Raw genomic sequence first — 20,650 nt, 5'->3', positions numbered from 1 at the left:
TGATAAAAACCCATGAATCAACTGTAAAGAATTCAGTTCTACGTGCAGACTTCTCATAGATTTAGATCCTTGCCCTGTGCCTCCCAGGGCATGACACTAAGTTATACTGAGAACCACTTGCCTTGAAGTCCAGTTTTTAAACACAAAGAGGAAAGTATGTCATTACAAAAAATGACCATCAGGAGGGCGTAAGGAGACACAGAAACAGAAACTGGCTGTAGTTTTGTCCTTGGGTGAGCTGTAACGCTGTGAAATTGCCACCCCACCATCACTGCACTTTTTGTCTATAATGCCATTTTAATGAGCAACAGCAGCACCCTTCAAGCATTAACATCTTCATGTGGACACTTCCTGGTTTGCCACAAGAAGGAAGGGCACAGAAACACAAGCTTCAGTATTGTAGCCTATTGGAAACACAAACAGCAAATATTAAAGAAAGACAATTCCTGAAGAACATTAAGTCTCCTCAGTATGGAATTCAGACCAAGGAGGGGACCAGGGAACAGGGGCCAGCAAGGAAACCTGAATGACATCCAAGAAAATCACACCTCCTCTATCCACAGACTTCCAAGAAATAATTTGCTTACCCCTGAGTTCACCTGCCTCTGGCATCAGTCATAATCTGAATCACACTTCTGCCACACTATCTGTTCTTCTGTGGACAACTGAGTTTCCTAGAGGGCTGGGATTAGAGATCTGGAGCTGGCTGTGACCCTTGGGGGCACTGCCAGAGTGCAGCAACTCAGCTGTGGTGAGTAAATGCACCAGTCTGCCACTTGCTGCTACAGCCTGGAGTAAGAGCAGGCAGTAATTACTGCACTTTATCTTATCAAGGTCATGAATTCTAAAGTGTGAATACCAAGATGCTATCACTGATGCATGGAGTCATTCATACCTTGTAAAATTATTATGCTTTACTTGATGCTGAATCTACTGCATCCCACACACATTACTTAAAGGAGTGAGATCATTAGTCACGATTTACTACACATGAACTACTGCAGTCCTAAATCCAGCTACTACTAGTGATTCCACAATTACAGGACTCAGTATTAAGCCATTTGCATTTAGTAGGTTGTGAGTTTTTTCAAGTTTATGAAGGGTGGAGAATTGTTTCAAAGCAATTCATAAAGCTTTTTAAAAGAGAATTATGCAGAGGGCCACTGCCTTACTTGCTCAGCTAAACCTCTGTCACAGGCCCTTCCCATTATACTAAACTACCATTTTGCTACTAACTGTTGCCCTTAGATCTGGTCCAAACTACCATCAGAAGTAAATAATGCTTTAAACTTGGGAGTGGAAATCAGCACCAGAATACTGCACAATTATCTCTTCTGTATAAGCCACTCCAGCACTGCCACGGCTGGTTCCAGGTTGAGGCAGAAGACTCAGCATGAGAGAAAGCATCAAGTGTTACAGGGTAAGGCTCAGAGCCTAAACAAAGTTTAAACTGAGGCAGATCAGTTCCCTTTTTAAAAATTACCTGATTCTGACACAGAGACCAAAACCAAGCACCATCTGTTCTCAATTATTAAATGCTTCCAATATTTCTACATTCTCAATTTGTGAATTCATGCTAATAAGAAAGAAGAATTCAGTATTCTTCTGAAGCACAGTTGTCATACAACCAGAATAGCTATACCACGTATGCTCCTTCCAGTATGGTAAACCTTTATACAAACCTATTTTCAACCAACAGAGGTCGTTCCTAAAGCTCTACAAACAACCAGAGAAATAACACCTCTTAATACAACACCAAGTAGCATGTTACATTATTAAGCAGGTGTTACTTAAAGCATTAAAAAGCATTCTTCTGCCACAAACCACCAATATTTCCCTATTTTTTTCTAGAATTATAATGCAGTCTTCATTAAAAAAAAGAAACTCGGGAATCTTTCTTTCACATATTCTTCCGACTCACCTTGTGAGAAGTCAAAATTCTTTTTGATTCAGTAATAACCTCTGTGGTGACAGTGCACTGTTTAGCAGTTACGAAGGCTTTATTGCATGGTTAATAAATAGAATATAAATAACAAGAGAAACAGCTTTTATTTGAGCAACTTCTCAAGAATAGCAAGAAAAATTAGGAAAACAAGCACAGAATTCCTTTGTATTTACTACTAATGCTGTCCTTGAGTTTACTTTGGAGACAGTCTCTTTTCTTCTTGTCTTCAAACTCTAAAGTATTTCTGACCTATCTGTTAGAATTTTAATACAGGTAAAGTCACAAGTATAAATTAGCTCTCCGTTTAAAAATATAATGTAAAGTGCTCCTCTCAGGATTTGTTCAGCTCACTGAATGATTTTATTTAAGCATTTTGAAAAACAGTATATTGTTGAGCAGACACAAGAATCAGATAAATAATATCTCAAACATCAGTACAAACTTCATTTACAAAACCTTTTCAGGACTCTTCTGAAAAAGGATCTTCAGCTGATAAAAATAAAATCTATTAATTACCCTGAAAACCAGACAAGTACTTCTCTTGAATGAAGTGGCCCATATGCTTCTGCCCTCCAGCCATGAGGAAATGAGGGCATAAGACAAAGAGCACAGTGCCACACAAAAAAAGTATGTGCTGTGACATATTTGTATCTTAAAGTTCCTAAAAATATTTTCATGGTAAGATTTAGTTCCTTTTTACTTTTCCATTCACCTACAAGAGCACATACATAGCTAAGTAAATATGTGGCTGTACAGATGCACATAAAAGAGTCTGTTAAAGGACCTGTCACAACCTCCATCTCTGCAGTAACAGGAACACGGGTGACGTTCCAAGGAGATGCCTGTGTGAAGGGTCACTTGCGGAAGCGTTTGAACAGGGGGTGGATGTGCTTGTTGGAGGACGCCTTGCTCCGGGACGCGTGGTACTCCATGTACACCGTGTCATCTGCCCCGGACATGGAGCTCATGGTGCCTGCACGGCGCGACACCTGCGGGACAAGGAGCACACACGCGTGCTTAGGGTGGCATCAGAGGCGTAAAATATTTGCGTTGCACGTGACTTAAAAGATTTACTTCAAAATCTGTAACAATAGATCTGTTACCTTCTCCTTCAAATATGATGGAGAAGGACACAAATTCCATGTTGAATTTTTTCTGAGTGCCCAACAAGTGAATTATTCCAATAGCTAAAGGCTAATACAGATTAAAAAAACAAATCTGTTCTCTAATGTTTCACAAAGATACCAGGCCATCCACGATGATATCACATTTAGAATGGATGGAAATAAAATGGCCCAGTTCTGTCCCACCTGTGGTCATCCTTTTCAAAGAATTCTTCATTACCTGAGTTGACTTTGAACCATATTCTCCAGCAACTACTTCCTCCTCAGCATCCAGGTCAGATGCTTGCAGGACTTTCTGGAGAAGCTGCTGCTGTTCTTCTTTGGTTGAAAATGAAAGTTCTTCTTCTTCCATGCCTGCCAGCTTTGTGATTACCTAAGAAACAAAGCACACTACAAGGTGAGGGCTCTTCCTCCTCACTGTTAGCTATTCAAAACCAAGACAAGTATTTCTGATTCCATATCCTGTTGGAACTGGCTTCAACTTTGATCACTGGTTGGAACAACCTCACACTACAGATAGCACAGATACATACAAAATCTTGCTGAGTGATGTATATATACATACACTCACAGCTCTTGTTATATTCTGGCTGGAAATGCAAAAGACAAATCTTTGGGAAAAAAAAAAAGGGAAAGAAGAAAGAAAAGCTCTGGGCAGAGCACGTCAGCTAAACATTGTTTATAGCAGCTTGACCAAGAACCTGACCAAAGCACATATAACTCAGACATGTATTCAACTTACTGCAAGGTTGGTGTCATGCTGTAGGCTCAAGATTTGTCTAGTTTAAGAACCAGTATTTTATATTTGGCAAAAATAATTCACTAGCTTTGCAGAGACTTAAAATTTTAGCAAGAAGCATTCAGGACAATGGGGAAAAGCTCCTAACAAATTGAGATGTACAGCTGTTGAGAGACAGTGCAGCAACCTGCAACAGAGCATCAGTCACAGAGCAAAAGGACTCTTCCAGCCTTTGAGTACTTAAACACTGGGTAACTTCAGTTAAGTTTGTTCTCCTTGGAATTCTCAGTAACTCATCTGGTAACTGTGGGTGCAGGGCACATGTGACCTACTGGCAATGCACTGCCATGGGCTCCATCAGCTGACAAAGCTCCTCTTCTGAAGAACTGAAAGAGCTCAAGCTTCTGTTATAAAGATTTGCAACAGGCAGCTTACTTTCTTAACCAGAGCTATTTTGAAAATGTCACATTTGACATGGTTTTGAGAAAGACATTCTAATTCAACCACTGATTATGTAGTGTTTTCCCTCATCTTTTCTGCTTACCTCTTGAGTCAATACAATTGACTAATTACCTCAGCAGTCTGGGCTGGAGCAGATCACAAAAACACTGTAAATAAAGTTTAAGGTAAAAGGAAATCCATATTAGCTGCCAAGTACCATTTTTCAAAAATAGGGTAGGGAAACACTGGAATGAATAATCAGTGCTGTGGGCTGTTATTTGTGGGAATATCTAGTCTGAAAAAGGATGACATTTCCTGAGAAAATGTCCAAGCTTGAAGAATCCATTAATGGAAGGAATCACTCGTACATGGCTAAAGGAACACTATGGTACTCCTTGTTTATTTAGGAGTATATGTGCTATGGTCATTTCAAAAATAAAGAAAAAGGAGTCCCAAAAATCCATTTTAAATTGTATTTGCCTGTTTCCAGCTCTGGTTGCAAAACTGTGCTAGCATGATTCAAAAAATGGAAAGAATTCCCACTGCATCATCTTTTAAGCTGTCCAATTGATGCTCTGTTTAAAAGTTACCCCTAATTCTTTAATATACAGAGTTCTTCTGCAACTGGTTTAAAATTTAGTATATCCTACATTTAGTCTCTAAAATAAATAAAAAAATACAGTACCAAAGGCAACTGTTTAGCTAACAAAAAAAAGCCCAGCTAGCAGTGCACTCCAAGCAGTAAACTGTAATAAGGCTGATATTTAAGAAGCAAAGACAAGGTATGTGGATTTAGCAAAAACGGATTCCTCCAGTTCTCTTTTGGATAAAAGGCAAAGAATGAACCTATTGAGAGATGGCAAGAAGAAAGTAAGTCCTAAACAAAAAGTTAAAAGAAAAACCTTCATTAACGCATTCCACAACCAGAATTCTCAAGTACTGGACCAAATACTAACACTAAACAATATGAAAATTACATTCTTAGGCCTCAAGTATAATAGATAGAAGGAACAAATTACCTTGAAGCTATAACCTTGATCTACAAGAAACCGTTGTCGTTTTGTTGAATATGCCATTTCCTGAGTGTCTTGGGATACAAGGGAATAAAAAAAGGCATTGTATTCCTCTGCAACCATGCCTAAGAGACAAAAGCACTCAGTGAATACTTTCATTTGCAACACTGCAACAAAGAACAACCAAGGAATAAATACTGAAAACAGGTACTTAAGTAACTTGTCCCCACAAAACTATTTGCATTGTCTAGCTGCACCCAGACCTTGCATAAACTGATTGACACAGCATGGAAACTCCTGCTTTTGTTCTTAATAACTTGAGGATAGGTGAATAGACAAAAACAGAAAAGGAAACGTAGACTAACACAATCAAACAGGCGCTCTAAGAAGAATCCACTGCTTTATTCTGCTAGGCAAGGTGAAAGATAAAATTGTTTTTAAGGTTATCATGTCAAGAAGAAGTGAAAAGTCAAGAGCAAGGAAAGTCCAACAGAAAAAGACAAAGGAAAATTTTTATCCATGTGAACTAGAGTTTACAGTGGTTTTGAATTAAAAAATTGAAGCAAAGATACTTAGCTAAGAATTCACAGCTCCATCCAAAGACCAGCACATACCAGGCTGTGCATAAACTTGTTTTTACACTTACAGTCCTTAAGATCTATTACCCTGGTAAGAGGGTCCTCTTTTAAAACTCAGGATTTCATTAAGACTTTGTCAATTCACTAACATGGGGTTTGTTTGCATTTTCAAACAAAGCCTTACCTGTAACAAGCACAAACAGCTTGTTTTAAAATATTAAAATATATAAAATATACAAACTGCTTGTATTAAAATAAGTATATGCAGAGCTTAAGTCTGAGTAGAAAGTATTTTAAGGGTAATTGTTCTAAACAAAAAAAATTCCTTTGGCCATGCTTTACAAAAACACACTAGTCAAAAACCAAATCCAATTTTTAAAAGTAAGTCATCTACAGTGTCAAAAATGTGATTTTTAGAGGCTTGCGTCTTAGAACAATACTATGATCCTACACAAACAATTTCATCTTGAAGAAAATATCAAGGAATTAAAGAGTGAGAGAATTGCCATAGAAAGTCAGTTTTCTTTCAGCTTTTTTTGTCCTTTAGAAGTTTTCTCATCACTAAGTTTACTGACCCAGAAGATGCTTCATTTTCATTCACTGGTATATAGGTATATTCTCTTTGACTAAAGCCTAAGGACAGTATAAGGAAGCCTCATGAACATCCAGTTTCTCCTGCTCTAGGTTGCTGTGATCCAAGGCCTAGAGCCCAAGCACCACCTCCTTTACCTTTTTTGGCTCTCAGCACTCGTCCCAGCCTTTGAGCCTCCTGCCTCCGTGAGCCACCGTGGGATGAGATCTGGATGAGAACATTGGCCTCTGGCAGATCAAAGGATGTGTCCCCTACCTGCAACAGAGCAGCACCTCTGAGCACTCTCATTTCCACATCTCCCCAGCCAACACCAAATACAAAGCACAGCTTTCTTTGTGAGCTGTGATATGAAGATGTCAAATGCACACCATGCATGTGCAGCTGACTCTTAAAGCTGACTCCAAAGATAGGCACAAGGACACAGTGAATATACTCCCTCACCTTGGAAATGAAAATAGTGTTGATTTTTGGATTGTGCTTGAAGTTCTGTAGAATTTGCATTCTTTCCCCTTGCGCAGTAGGACCATAGATATAGGGTCTGAAAAGAACACAACGTATACAAATGAAATAAATTCAAGATTTCTCACTCATTTCTTATGAGGTACCATGGGAAGGAGTGCAGGACATCTCTGAGCAGATATGAAAACAAAGCAGATTTTGGTACAGATATCAGTTTACTTTTATCTTGTTTGACTCTTTATGGCAGCTGCCCAGGGGTTTGTAGAACCCTCTGCAGCAACCCAGTCAGCCAGAAAGAAATTCTGACAGTTACAAATGTTTTGCAATTACGTGCACCAGTGAAGCTGTATATCAACAGACTGAATACATTTGCTAAGCCTACATGAAAGACTGAAGGCAGCTGTTGAAGACATTTTTTTCCTCAAATGTACTGAGTTAGCACATTTACAGCTGCAACCTTTGCTTCCTGTTTAAACACTTGAAAATACAGGCTTCTCTATCAAGGATATGCTGGGCGTCACAAATGGGCTGCTGGGTGTTGTTCTGGGAAAATTATTTTTGCTTTTCAAGCTAACCTCTTGCCCTTCTAATACCTTCTGGGCTTACTGAAATGACACAAAGGCCTCAAACATTTCATGAGCAGCTCACAGTGGCATTTCACCTACGGTTTCTGATGTCTGACAATGAATTAAATGGAACATTTAACGTTTCAATCCCAAAGGCTCACACAAACTCAGTCACTCACAGACTTGATGAGTAACTTGGACTGCTGTGAATTTTCCAGTGTCTGACTGTTTTATTTCTGCCTAAGCAGAGTTAAAAAACCAAAAAGCTAAGAAGAGGTGAGCCCACACAGAAACAGTGAGCTGCATGCAGGATAGCACTGCCACTGCTTTGTCATCTGTTGTACTACTTTTCCAAATTAAGGTTACCAAAGCATCCCCAAACAATAGGAGTTAAATTTTCCAATTACCGTTTTGCTCACATTTCAATAAATTATTTCTAACACAAGGAACTAAACTCAAATTTTCTATTTAGTATTGCACATAGATCATGGCTGAACATAAACATGGCAGTGCATGGTCTTAGGTTTTCTATTATCAACTAATCCCCTGCACAGGCTCCTCTTGCTTTCTTTGCTACAAACTTTATTCTAGGGTTTTTTTACCAAACAATCCTAGTAATCTCTAATCTAATCCTTCTATTTAATGTATTTAGGCAGACTTTTAGAAAAAAAACAGCTAAGAAATGAAATTAGCAAATGAATCAATTCTGAAAAAATATCTTCATTATTCAATTAGTAATATTCAGTAATATCTTAAGTCTTATTTTAAGTTTAATGTATTATTTAAATTGTGAAGTTAAATTGCAGATTTAAACTGAAACTAAATTTTTGAGCCTTCCTTTCCTTAAGACCAAAGAAGGCATTCAACTACATTTTGTATTAAGAACAGAATAATCCTGAACTCCTGGCTATCAATCCTTCATTTTAACTTGCCCAGATCCTACTTGACAGTGATTTGCTGGCATTCCTGAATACTTTTCTGAATCTAGAACATTAAGTGCTAAATGGATTCTTTTTTTAATGACTCATTTTCCTCACTGTGAAAAGACATTTGAGGGATTTGCAAAGACAGATTCCTCTGCCATTAACTGACATAACTGATAAAACCACAGAGGCACAGTCCTTCAGAAGCTGTGATTTAAACATACTCCTAACACTAGTGAAACCAGGCAGCACATGAGCTATGCTATGCTGGATGACAGAATCATGACAGAGGGAAAGCTGGCTGAGCAAATTTGGATTCTCTGGCCCCAAAAATTGCGGACAAAGTAATTCCTGTCATGTGCATGGTCTTTCCCACTACCAAGGGCAAGGGGGTTAAGGGAGGAGCTAACAGAGGCAGCCAGACTGTGGACACCTCTCCCGCCACGGAGGAGGCCCACCCAGCCCACAGGCTCCTGTCAGGCCATGAGAAGGGCAGTGGGAGCTGTGCTCCTGCTGGGCACACAGCATATCACAGCACTCCTGCTCTACCCACGGGGCTGCTCTCTCCTCCACACACAGAGTTCCTGCCCTGCACAAACTAACAGTTCCCTTTGGTTTAGTCTGCTCACAGCAAAAAACCTCCAGTTAAAACAAACCTCACCTTTGTCCAGCACAGCAAGCCTGTGCTTTCTTTCTAACAGTGGCAGCTGGATAACCTGGAGCTCCATAAGTGATGTGGGAAACACAAAATTCCCTCTAGAACATAAAAAGGGGCAACCTACTATTTCTTCAACTGGTTTTCCTGCCACACTTCCACAGCATCTACCCCGCTTACAACTGCTGTGCCCCATAGCATCCCCTGCCCCCCCAGCATTGCCTGTGCTAAAGGCTTTGTCTGTGGTACACTGAACACTGCTAGAGACATTCCAGAGGCATCATTACAGCTAATCTCTGGCCAGACAGATTAAAAAAATGATGAAAGAGACCACGGGTGTTGGAATTCATCCAACACCGTTAGGTCTGCTTGCTATTTGATGTCACAGCATACCAGCACCATACGGCCCCTTAAAATGCAGTCAGAACTGATCATGAATTTTGGAAAGTGTAAGGCTTGTTTGTGGTTTTGCTAAGGAATACTGCTGAAATTCCTAGACATGAAATCATACACCATCAAAATGCCCCACAGCTTCCAGCAAGCAAGGCATTATTTGGTCTTGTCAAAGAAAGGATGAGGCCAGCTTATAAGGTCATGTTCCCCAAAAATCGCTCTATGCCTGATCCTGATAAACTCTCCCTGACCATCCCTCCCCAAATCTTAGCAACAGACTGATGCTGACCCCTCATTAAACCCTCTTTGCACAACCTCCCATAACTGCACTCATGTTACAGTCATTTAAGGTAATCAAGGAGCTCTAGGGAGAAATGTCCTTCAGTTTATTAAACAAGTACTGCACTTCTAGGCAGTGCACTAGTAGAGCACAGATACCAAAAAAGCCTGTCTTTGTTTTTTTAGACAAGAGTAAGACCTTTTGAGAACCTGAAGAAGGCAGCCCTGGGTCTCAGAACATCCTGAAAGATCCAGACAATATATATTTGAAAACCTTTTTCTCAGAGAGACAGGGAAAGCTACCATCCATTAAAGAAACAGTTCTAGTGATATTTCCAAAAGCCCCTCATTTTTCCATTGGCTTTTATCAATTAAAATAAAATAAAAATACTAAATCTTTCACAAAATTCTGGATGCAAACTTTTCTGCAACAAATGCCAAACAGAGACTCTTTTCAAACACCAAAATCATGATGCAGTGCCAGTAAGGTCCATCCAAAAATACCCTCCTGAGCTTTTTATGCAGGAGGACTGGAGTTACAGCATTACAAAAAATATCAAAGACTACTGAAAGCTGTGAGATTGCAAGGAAATTGTCATGGAAGGAGGAAAATAACAGTTCCATCACTGGTTGAACACTTACTTCCCAAGTCTGACTGCATATTCCTTCAGTGCAAACACATTGTCAGCAAAGACGATGATTTTATCATTCCGTCGCTCGTGAAACTTAATCAGGAACTGACAGGCTCTGAATTTATTTGGGTTCATGGTGTAGAGCAGTATCCTTTTCTTTGTTTTAATAGCTACATATTCTCTGTAAAATTCAGGTGACATTGGGCACCATACCTACAATTAGAAAACACACACACAAAGTAACACTCCATTATTTACTTATTTAATCCCAGTGGGAGTTGAAAAGATATTGGGGGCTGGTAATGCATTAGGACTTCCTGTATAGGGCAGGTTACACATTTTAACACAGTCATTTCTGTACCAAAAGGAAAGCTATCAGTCACTGATGTCTCCTGCACCACTAAAATCTGTTTTTACAAAATGCTTTGGCATTGAGATCCATGACAGAAATAGGCAGTGGGACTGGAACAAGACTGAAAGATAGTTACTTCATGTTCACACTTAAATAATTTACTAAATACTACTACTTCCTACAAAGCAGTAATTAAGGTAATGAACTGTGTAGTCTACCTCTCACAGCAGTCAAAGCTTTGTCCCATAAAGACTCATTTTCATCCATATTCTGAATGCTAAGACACATTTTGTCTTCATTACAGAACAAATCCACCCATCTTTCCCCATATATCCACAGCTATTGAGTCTAGAATTTCCAAAACACTGGGACTGATTAGAGGTTTTCAACAGACAATAACATCACCCCAGGATACCTAAACAATTCTTCTATTATGTAAACAACAACTATAGTACTTCAACAAGTCTAGGTTTATTTTTTCTATTCTAGCATGAAAAAAGAAGAAATTATCTAGTTTAAGGCAATGAAGTGACACTATTGATAATATCTGACACTATCCATAGGGGATATAATTTGGGCAACATTCACTCTGCTGTATATGAGTTATTCTCTCATATCCAGTGGGCAATAGAAATTAACAAACTACCACAGAGAAAAGCCTCTTTCATAACCACCATTCAGCTAGGAAAGTTTATGACAATTTAGAGTTTATTTAAACAACATTAATTGTTCTGTAGTGATAAGACCTAATTTTTTGTTTCAAAATATTTTTTCCAGTGACTTAAATGCCAAATGATGCTTTCATTATCCTTTGACTACATTAAAATAAATTCATGCACTGAATAGGCTATGTTGTCATTGTGTGCTGTCTACATGAAATACTTAAAACTCTTTTGAACCAGAAGACAATTACATCAAAGTGACAATGACATACAAATACTGAATATACTGACTGTGGTAAAAAATTTCATCTATTGCTCAATGCCTCTGACTGCATGGCAAACACATGTATTTTGTATTTTCATTTTACATTTTGCAAGACAGGCATTCCAATCCAAAGACTTGGTATGGCTGCTCAAAAAGGGATTATTTGTAAATTACAAAACTCTGAAAAAACAGGTAAAGAACAGGTTTGTTGTCTTTTTTAGAACTTTGTGTAACCTTTTAAACTGTGCTGCTCTTTCTCTTTTCGAGCAGTGAAAGAGCAACATCTTCAATAACCATGACCTGCCCTATGAGACATCAGCACTGCCCTCTCCAGCCACCTGGGAAGAATTGCACGTGAAGAGTGAGCCAGACACCTTTCCTGGCTGAGGGGAATAAACCAAGCTGATTAATGGTGCTGCTCCTCAAGGAAATCCAAACCAATATCCAAAGCAGTTGTGCACATATTGGACTCAACACTGGGCTTTTTTGTTCTTTGCTTTTGGTAGAGTCATCAAATGTTAATTCAAAACACTGGCCTAAGGAATAGAAACTTGCAGAATTTTCCCATCATTCACAACAAAAGGTAGCCCATGCTTCATTTTTTAATGACTAAAGGGCAGTTCAGGGACTGAGAATTTTGCTTAGCAGAACTAACCAACGTGCCTAAATGCAAACCTGAATTTGAGGAATGGTTACTCTCCCTTCAACAGTTATTTTCTAGGTGCTTTCCACTTGCATTCTGTGAGTTCAAAGCAGTGGGTTTTTTTCCTTCTACAACCACCAGTTTGCACAGTGCTCAAAAGGAGAACAGCTGACCTACATTTGCATATTTTATTCCAGTACCAGAGCTAGGGAGAATTGCATGAAATTAGCAAGACAGGCTTAAAATAAACCACCACAACAATAACAACAACACAAAGACAAAAAACCCCAAACTCTACCATAATGCATTGCAGCTGCTAAAACTTTACTTCCATTCAACAGGAGACCAAATAAGTTCATGAAAAGAAATCCCCTAATGCTTACACGGAAACATCGTAAATAACAGCCTGGAGAAAGTTATACTCTTCCCTAAGTATCTTCCATGTCAATTATCAGAGACAATACATGGAATTAGGCTTTCCAGAAAGATTACTTTAACATTCTAATGTGCCTGTATGAAAGATTTTCACCTCTTTTGATACCAGATTTACTTCTCATCCATATGCTGGAAAGAACAGAGGTCACATCTGTACACTAGAAAGAATGGTGAGACCCAGTCCTACGTTTTCAAGTTTCACCCTCACATGTTCAGGCTTGAAATAAGCAGGTGCTTTCTAATGTGTTTTAAAATTTCTACTATCGATCTTTTTTATAAGAGCTGCAAGAATTTTTCTCAACTTTATAAGCATACTAAATAAACACTAATAGTAGCAAAAAGCAGAGCATCACCTCAGCACACTGGACTTTAGCAATGTAGCCATTGTTCTGCAGCTCCATCCAGTTGGCTTCATAGAGCTTTGGTCCAATCAGGAAGTTCAGGTCAACAATTTTATCATCTTCTCTGACCAGGGTAGCAGTCAGCCCCAGTTTACAGTGAGCTTGGACGATAGTGAGCACACGTCTGAACATTTTTGCTAAAAAATCCAAGACAAATTTTTTGTTAACTCTCCTGAATGGTTTCAGAAGATAAATACTGCAACTTTTAAAAGACATTTTCATCAACTCCTGAGCATAAGGCAAGCACAGCATTGGGAAATTGTACCCCACTGCATACACACTCCTAAAAAATCAGTGTTAGAGCAAAACTTCACAGTGATTGCAGCTTTGCTTTGCATTGTCAAGTACACTCTGAAAAATCTCAGTAAACCTTTTTTATTATTTTCCATTCCCCAAGAGAAAATGAATATATTCACAAGTTACATGCTTTGGTTTGGGTCTATAGTATTTCCTAGCAAGAACTATGACACAAGGACTCTTGGCTGACTGCCACATTCAGGACATGCAGGATATGGCAGAATTACTCATCTTTAGTATTGCTAGAAATCACAGAGGAGTTGCTGTACCTTCATTTCTATGAAACCAAGCAAGAACAAAAGTAACAGAACAGTGCCAGTATGCTACTTTGATAAAATGGCAATTAATCACCAAGGCCTACTTCTGTAGACACCAAAATATATTCAAATAAGAATAAGGAAGAACAGCTAACAATCTTGGGTGTTTTTTTAGCCAGGATTATTCCACAGACACTTTAATAGCACATTATTGCTTTCCAGTAGTACAGATCTCAATTACATGGCAATTTCAAAGACAGCAGTTATTTCTGGATGTTAATCACTATGGTTACTCATAGATATTAAAAGCTGGCCTGCAGTGACACTGCATCTATGAGAAGAAGGCAGATGAATTTCTCTCCTGTCCAAATATGTCTACAGCAAAATTCTGCAAAGGTAATTCAGGTATTTTAAGAGCACTTTATCAACCTACATGGAGGAACTTTTACTTTACACTGCTATTACAGAAAACAGAGCGTCTAATTTGAAGGGTTCAGAAAACTAGTGGTCAGTTAAACTATGTAGTATCAGAAGGGAAAAAAAGAAAAAAAAAAGCAGAATTAGGCAGTTTACTTGTTCCAAACCCCTAAGCCATGGGTTTACTCACTACATTAATCATGAGAAGAACAGCAAAAAAACACCACTTCTACAAGAACAGAAGGACATTAACAATGTGTGCAACATGGAAGGTTTGCACACCTTTTCCTTACCAGGAATGGTATGGACTTCATCCAGTATCATAAGGCCCCACTCTTGACTTTTAAGCCACTCCATTACCCTTTCTGCTTCCCAAGACCTTTTAGTCGTGTGCCCCAACATGGAGTATGTGCTGATGGCAACAGAGCAGCCAATGGGCTTGTCCTTGGCATCAGAGGTGAAGCGGCAGATCTGGCTGTCGTCGATGGTGGACCACATCTTGAACTGGGCCTTCCACTGCTCCACAGACACGGCGGAATTGCCGAGCACCAGGCAGCGCTTGCGCACAGTGCACGCGGCCGTCACCCCCACCAGAGACTTGCCAGCACCTGCGGGCAGGAGCAGTGACACTCGTTAGGCATCTCTCAGACACCACTGGAGTGGGAGGAAAACAAAACCAAAGAGCAAAGGAAAATCATGAGAGGATATGAAATCATGCAAAGGGAATTTCTTTGTTGTTTCTTTGCTACAATAGTCATAAAGAGATCAAGTATTTGCTCCTTAAAAGTGCAGCTGGATTATCTACAGGACACTACCATATTTCCTCAAGAAAATAATTGGAAACAATGGCTTTGACAATTAGAAGCAATCATTCTAATTCTTTTAAATTTCAAAAGAATGTTAAATTACAGGTGGCTACAGAAAGCTTCCCTAGGGTTGCTCTATTCCTCTGTCTCTGCCAGGTATACATTCCCCCACAAAGCAACTCCTTAAATCTTCCCATCTTTCACACTTCTCCCAGCACCCCTTACACACTCTCAGGCCCTCATCACAGGTCCCATGTGCCCCCTCCTCTCCCAATACTGAGGGCACTGGCACACAGCCTCCTGTTTGCTCCTTTTCCCCCCAGTTTTCTGTAGGCTGTCCCAGTCAGCATGTTTCTCATTTCATCCTCAAACTCTCCTGCCCAGCACCTGTACACCCAAGCTCTTTCCTTCCTTAGACATCCCTTTATGCCACCTTTGTATTCCCAGCTCCCTCCAGTTCCCCCATTCCCAACCAAGGAACAAATTCCAATGCCAACTGCTTTACATTTCACAGGAAGATGAGCAGAGGTGGCAGTGGGCACAGCAGAAGCATGACTGGCACTGTGAGGGTACCACAGCTGCTCCCCAGCCCCTGCCAGGACACCAACAGCTCTGTGACCCGGCTCTCCCTCAGCACAGCCTCACCACCAGCTCAATAAAAACCACCAGGACTCTGCACACTGGGACCAAACAGTCCCTGCTGCTGCCTGAAATCCAGGCAGCTGTCATCTTTGGAATTTTCTTTACTACAGGCAAATAAAAAACAAATTGTCTAAGTACCAACACAGAAACTTACCACATGGCAAGACAATAACACCAGACCTGGCTCGTCCATTCCCAAACATCTTCCTTAGGCTTTTCTCTTGATAGGGCCTGAGGACTGCAGTAGGTTTCAGATCTATATTGATATCAGGATTCACAGAATCATTTCTGAAATCATACTCTGCTAGCAAGGGGTACTCCAAATGGATACAACGCTTCTGAAGTTCTTCAATCATCTCCTGAAGAGGAAACAAAGCTTCAGTTGATAAATCTCCACATCTGAGTTAATTTCTTTTCCCTAAAAACAACTAGGTTACATAGTACCAAGTGAAGTTACATTTATTTTTTATACTTATAAAGTCTTATTCTGGAAACTTTACGTGTGATTACCCCAGCCCCCAAAACACTTTGAACAACAGTTAATATTAGGCAGATGGAAGAACATGACACATTCAGTTCAGATTGCAATGACTAAACTACATCCTGAAGTCCTGCAACAAAGAGTTCAGTAACAGACAGGAAAGGTTCTCTATGTTACACAAAGCTGCACATCTGTTGCCCTGAAAACCTCCATAGCCTGTATGGAAGTTATTCCAAGACAATGACAGGCTGAATCAGTCACCAAGAGGTCTTTGATTTGGGTTGGTTTTTTTCAAAAAACAAAACAGCTACTAAGTAATCCTTTTTCCCCTACTAAGGCATCATTAGAATCACCAAGTCCAAAACCAACTTGAGAAGTTCTGTAGAAGCTTTCTCTGAAGGTCAAGCAAGGACTGCGCTCCAACCTCCAGCTCCCCATCTCAAGTGATGAAACTGGAACCACCAAGAAAGAGCTCCTTCTGCAACCATGAATTACAAACCAAAAGCAGGAGGGAAAAGAAAAGAAAACAAGCTCTCTAAAAGCAGCCTCCACTGAATTCTCATCTTGAACTAAGTAATACTCAGTCACATGTGATGGGGACCTCCCTAAATCCCTGGAGCCTCTCTGGCCTGTAAGCACTGCGCTCCACAGGCAGGTAAAGAACACCCACACTGCCACTCTCTAAGATTCTAAACTTTGGAAGGTAAAAGGAAAGAAATGTTAATGACTTCCAGTGATCTGCTCTACCAAACAAAGAGCCACAGTAATTCCTAGTAAGTTCTCATGCTTATGTGCTTCTGTGCAATATTCATACCTGCTTGACTTCAAAAGACACCGTCTGCGTTTCCTCCTCCTCCTCCTCATCTTTGTCCATCTGTTCATAAAACTCAAACAAGTCAGCTGGGACATCTGGCTTATTCTGAACATCTGTTCCCTGTGAAGTTGATGGACCAAGGCCACCTTCACTAGATTTGGAAATCTGAAATACAGGAACATGAATTTTCACCAAAAGTTTCATTAGAGACACATTCTAAGAGGCTCCCCTCTTCCCCCCAAATTCGGGCTCATTAAAGAGGCAGAGTTTGTTACTGGCAGAATGAAGCTGATACAACAAACAAACAATAGCAACTCCAAACTACCCAAGAGTTTACCTCCAGTCAGCGCAGTAATTTTAGAATAGGGCTGGACATACCGCTGATTTACTTGTGAATGTCTCTGTAATCAGCTCTGTCTCTTCACCTTCAGCATTTCTCAGGCGACATTCTTTAATTACATGGTCTTGCAGAAGCTGCTGAATGACATCTGGGTGGGTACTTTCCACAAAATACCTAAAATGAAAGAATAAAGCAAAATATTTTTATGAATTCATCAACTAAGTAACTCACAGAAAGAGTGGCATAGATGCATAACCAGATGCACTCAAAGCATCCAGTCTTGGGGTACTAATTTAAAAATAAAGACATTATGGTAACCGAAACTTTTAAAAGATGCCTCATACCAAAAGTATCATGTACTGTGCAGTCATCCCTCCGTCTTTTTCAAATGCTCTCTAGCCTAACCTGAGTGGCAAACTCCAGCAGAAATGCCCACACAGACCTCTCACACACCCATCTTATTTGTGGCATGCAAATGAAATAAATTTTGACTGAACTGAGGTGAGTTTGTGGAAACGCCAAATGTGCTGTTTTCAAGTCCTGTCCACAGCACCAGAAAAGCCCAAAAGACAAAACCCCGAACTTCCAAAACACAAACCACCTAAAAATTTAAAACTGATGCATCCTGGAGATTCCTCAATGATGATGCTGGTTGGAGATCACAGTTAGAATATGCACTGACTTCTCCAGGCCCCTTCCAGCATTATCCTCTGACTTTAAAACAGATCAGATTCAACAGAGACACAAGTATCCACCTCTTGCCACTGGATTTACTCATCTTTCCCAAATGATTTGAAAACCTCAAAAGACATATTGCAAGTCCAAGCAATAAACAAACAAACTACAATATCAAATTTGCAACCTACTTTTAAAAATGTGATGACAACCAGAGCTAGCTCAGGATAGCCAAACACAATTTGTCAGCTAACGTATTAAATACTTCCAAAAGCTGTAAAAGTGATGCCTGAGAGCTGCTACACTCAGCTGGCAGCTGTGAGACTGCAGAGCTCCTGAGAGCACTCACACACAGCTGTGCATTTGGAGGGTTTGCTGCCACAAGAGCTAAGGAAGAAGCCACTTACCTGTTATGTTTCAGAACCAGCTTCACCTTCCCATAGCTGACAGTGCACAGCTACAAAGAGAGCAGTCATTAGGAACATGCAAAAGAGAGATTCCATGTTTAGAACCAAACACTGCAATGGCTTTAGGTTTTTGTGGGGAAGCACCTTACCACAAAACATTTACTTGCGCTGCCATTATGCTCACGGAACAAACCCGAAAAGGTATTTTCAGAAGGTGCTCACATCATCTCACACAGGAGATCAGGCACAGATATTCACTTTTTAAACCTAATCTCAAACTGTTTCCAAGACTGTGAGAACACACTTGCAGGATAAGGCAGGCTGTCTCATAGTGACACACTATTACAGACTGCTTCTTATATACTCAGTTTTCCTTCAGAGCAAATCTGAGGAAACTTTCCCCATGTACAAGCTGTACTGGCTGAAATTATCTACAGAGATGCTTAAATGTACTTTTTATCACCCCACAAAGGCTATATTATGAAAATAGTATGTGTGCAGCAATATCCTATGCAAAAAGACAGAAAAAAATTCTCTTGAAACAATGACAGAAGAATAAGACAGTTAAAAGTAATGGATGATTAAAAAATAATAAATCAATTAGGCAGAGGCATCAGGAAAGGAATTCCTTAGTAGAAACAGATGTATTTCCAATGCCAGTAGAATAGCCTTACCTTGATAAACTGAATTATTCCATCTGGGACACCAGTCTTGCTGAGTTTCTGCAAATACTCAGTGATGTCACTTGTCTGCAAGCCCACACTCACAGCAGCATACAGGGAGTAAGCAGTCAGCTTGTACTCGTGAATATGGGTGGGTCTGCACACAGGCTCAGCAATGGCAACCAGAAAGTCTTGTGCATATTTGTAAACTGGAGAAAAGGCTTCCAAAAATATATGGCCATCAGGAGCCTACAGAAAAAAACAAATGCTGAAGGCACAACAGTGTTAGTTGAACTGAATCTCATAAATCAAGTTACAAGAAAATGAATAAACATGTAACTTTTGTCTTCTGAAAATGGTCCAGGAATTAATTTATCCATGTTCCTTCCATGGCACTATGAATAAACCCCACCCAGATCAATAAAGTTTTTCCAGACTGACATGCTGGGGTATTCCTTCTTTTTTAATGCTAAAGAAATTGCTTGAGTAGAGGCAAGCTTCCAGCCCCATTCCCCTGGAACAAAAAAAACTGCTTGCTCATTTTATGCAGAATGAATGAACAAATGAATGAATGAAAGGCAGCACTCGGGTGTCACAGCCCCAGGTGCCTGTACAGCACTTGATGAGAGGCACCGTGCAGAAGCTGCCTGGGAAACCACCTCTTCCCTAGATGGTCAACCACAGGCCAGACCTTGGGCAAGTTTACTGACATCCCTTTCAAAACGCAGAGAAAAGGGCACCAGTTACAGAGGATGAGGCCGGCCTGTCTTAAAGCCGTTTCACTGCAACATACAAACCCTGCTACTGTATTACTGCCGCGACAGATCCCTCTCGTGTCACCAGCCAACACGCTCCTCCACAGCCCACCCGAAGACGTCTGGCTGAGCTGCGGCTGTGCCCGGTCCTGCAGCACACCCGGACCAGCGCGGACCTCGCCTGGAGCTGCCGGGGCCGCAGCAATCAATCCCAGGGCACTGCCGGGGCCGCAGCAATCAATCCCCTGGGCACTGCCGGGGACGCAGCAATCAATCCCCTGGGCACTGCCGGGGCCGCAGCAATCAATCCCCTGGGCACTGCCAGGGCTCCTGTCCCCGCACCGCCCCGAACCGCATCAAACCCCGCTCCAGGCGCGCCCGAGGCTTTCCACCCGCACCCTCCGGCCCGGTCTGCGCTCCCCGCCTGACCCCGCAGCAGAGCCGGCTTCTCCCCCTGCCCGGCCCTGTCCGTGTCCCGCAGCGATCCCGGCCCCCGCGCGTCGCACCCTGGGGCACTCGGCGACAGCGGCCCCGCCGCCCCCGCGCACGCACCACCCAGAGGGGCCGCGAGCTGTGGTCGGCCTTCAGCGGCATCTGCAGCCGGTAGTCCTTGGCGCCGTACTCGTCCACCTTGGTGCCGCTCTCCTCCACCTGCTTCCCCGCCGCCGACGGCACCGCCTCCTGCGGCTCCTTCCCGGCACCTTCGTCCTCATCGTCCTCGTCGTCATCGTAATGGCGCTTCTTGGACTTCTTCTTATCTGGGAGCAGAGCGGGAGCCGTGACTGAGCCGCCCCAGGACTCCCCTGCCCGCCCGATCCGGCCCGCGCCGCTCCCCGGCCCCGCTCACCGCGCTCCTTCCTGCCCATGGCTGCCGCGCGCCGCGCTGCGCCCGCCCGCGCGTCACTTCCGCAGGGCAGCGCCGCGAGGGGAGGAGACACCATCGTCTCTCTGTTCCCAGGGCCGCCCCGCCGCGGGGAGAAGCGCGGGCGGGCGCGGGGCG

General features: G+C 41.5%; 1 protein-coding gene across 1 annotated transcript; it reads right to left on the bottom strand.

Moving 5' to 3' along the window:
• Positions 1–1,981: 1,981 nt before the first annotated feature.
• Positions 1,982–20,612, bottom strand: ERCC3 (ERCC excision repair 3, TFIIH core complex helicase subunit). Its single transcript, XM_071435203.1, has 15 exons — positions 20,498–20,612; positions 20,203–20,408; positions 18,908–19,144; positions 18,234–18,283; positions 17,190–17,325; positions 16,812–16,976; positions 15,671–15,875; positions 14,362–14,676; positions 13,050–13,234; positions 10,350–10,552; positions 6,874–6,970; positions 6,570–6,687; positions 5,269–5,387; positions 3,290–3,442; positions 1,982–2,934 (listed from the first exon to the last, which is right to left on the bottom strand). The coding sequence occupies exons 1-15, from the start codon at positions 20,589–20,591 to the stop codon at positions 2,800–2,802; spliced, it is 2,418 nt and encodes an 805-aa protein (XP_071291304.1). The 5' UTR covers positions 20,592–20,612; the 3' UTR covers positions 1,982–2,799.
• Positions 20,613–20,650: the final 38 nt, after the last annotated feature.

The sequence above is a fragment of the Agelaius tricolor genome, unplaced genomic scaffold (genome assembly GCF_023055355.1).
Source record: "Agelaius tricolor isolate 1412-34295 unplaced genomic scaffold, bAgeTri1.0.p SCAF_10, whole genome shotgun sequence".
NCBI classification, from domain to species: Eukaryota; Metazoa; Chordata; class Aves; order Passeriformes; family Icteridae; genus Agelaius; species Agelaius tricolor.
This window is presented reverse-complemented; position numbering and strand designations above follow the sequence as displayed.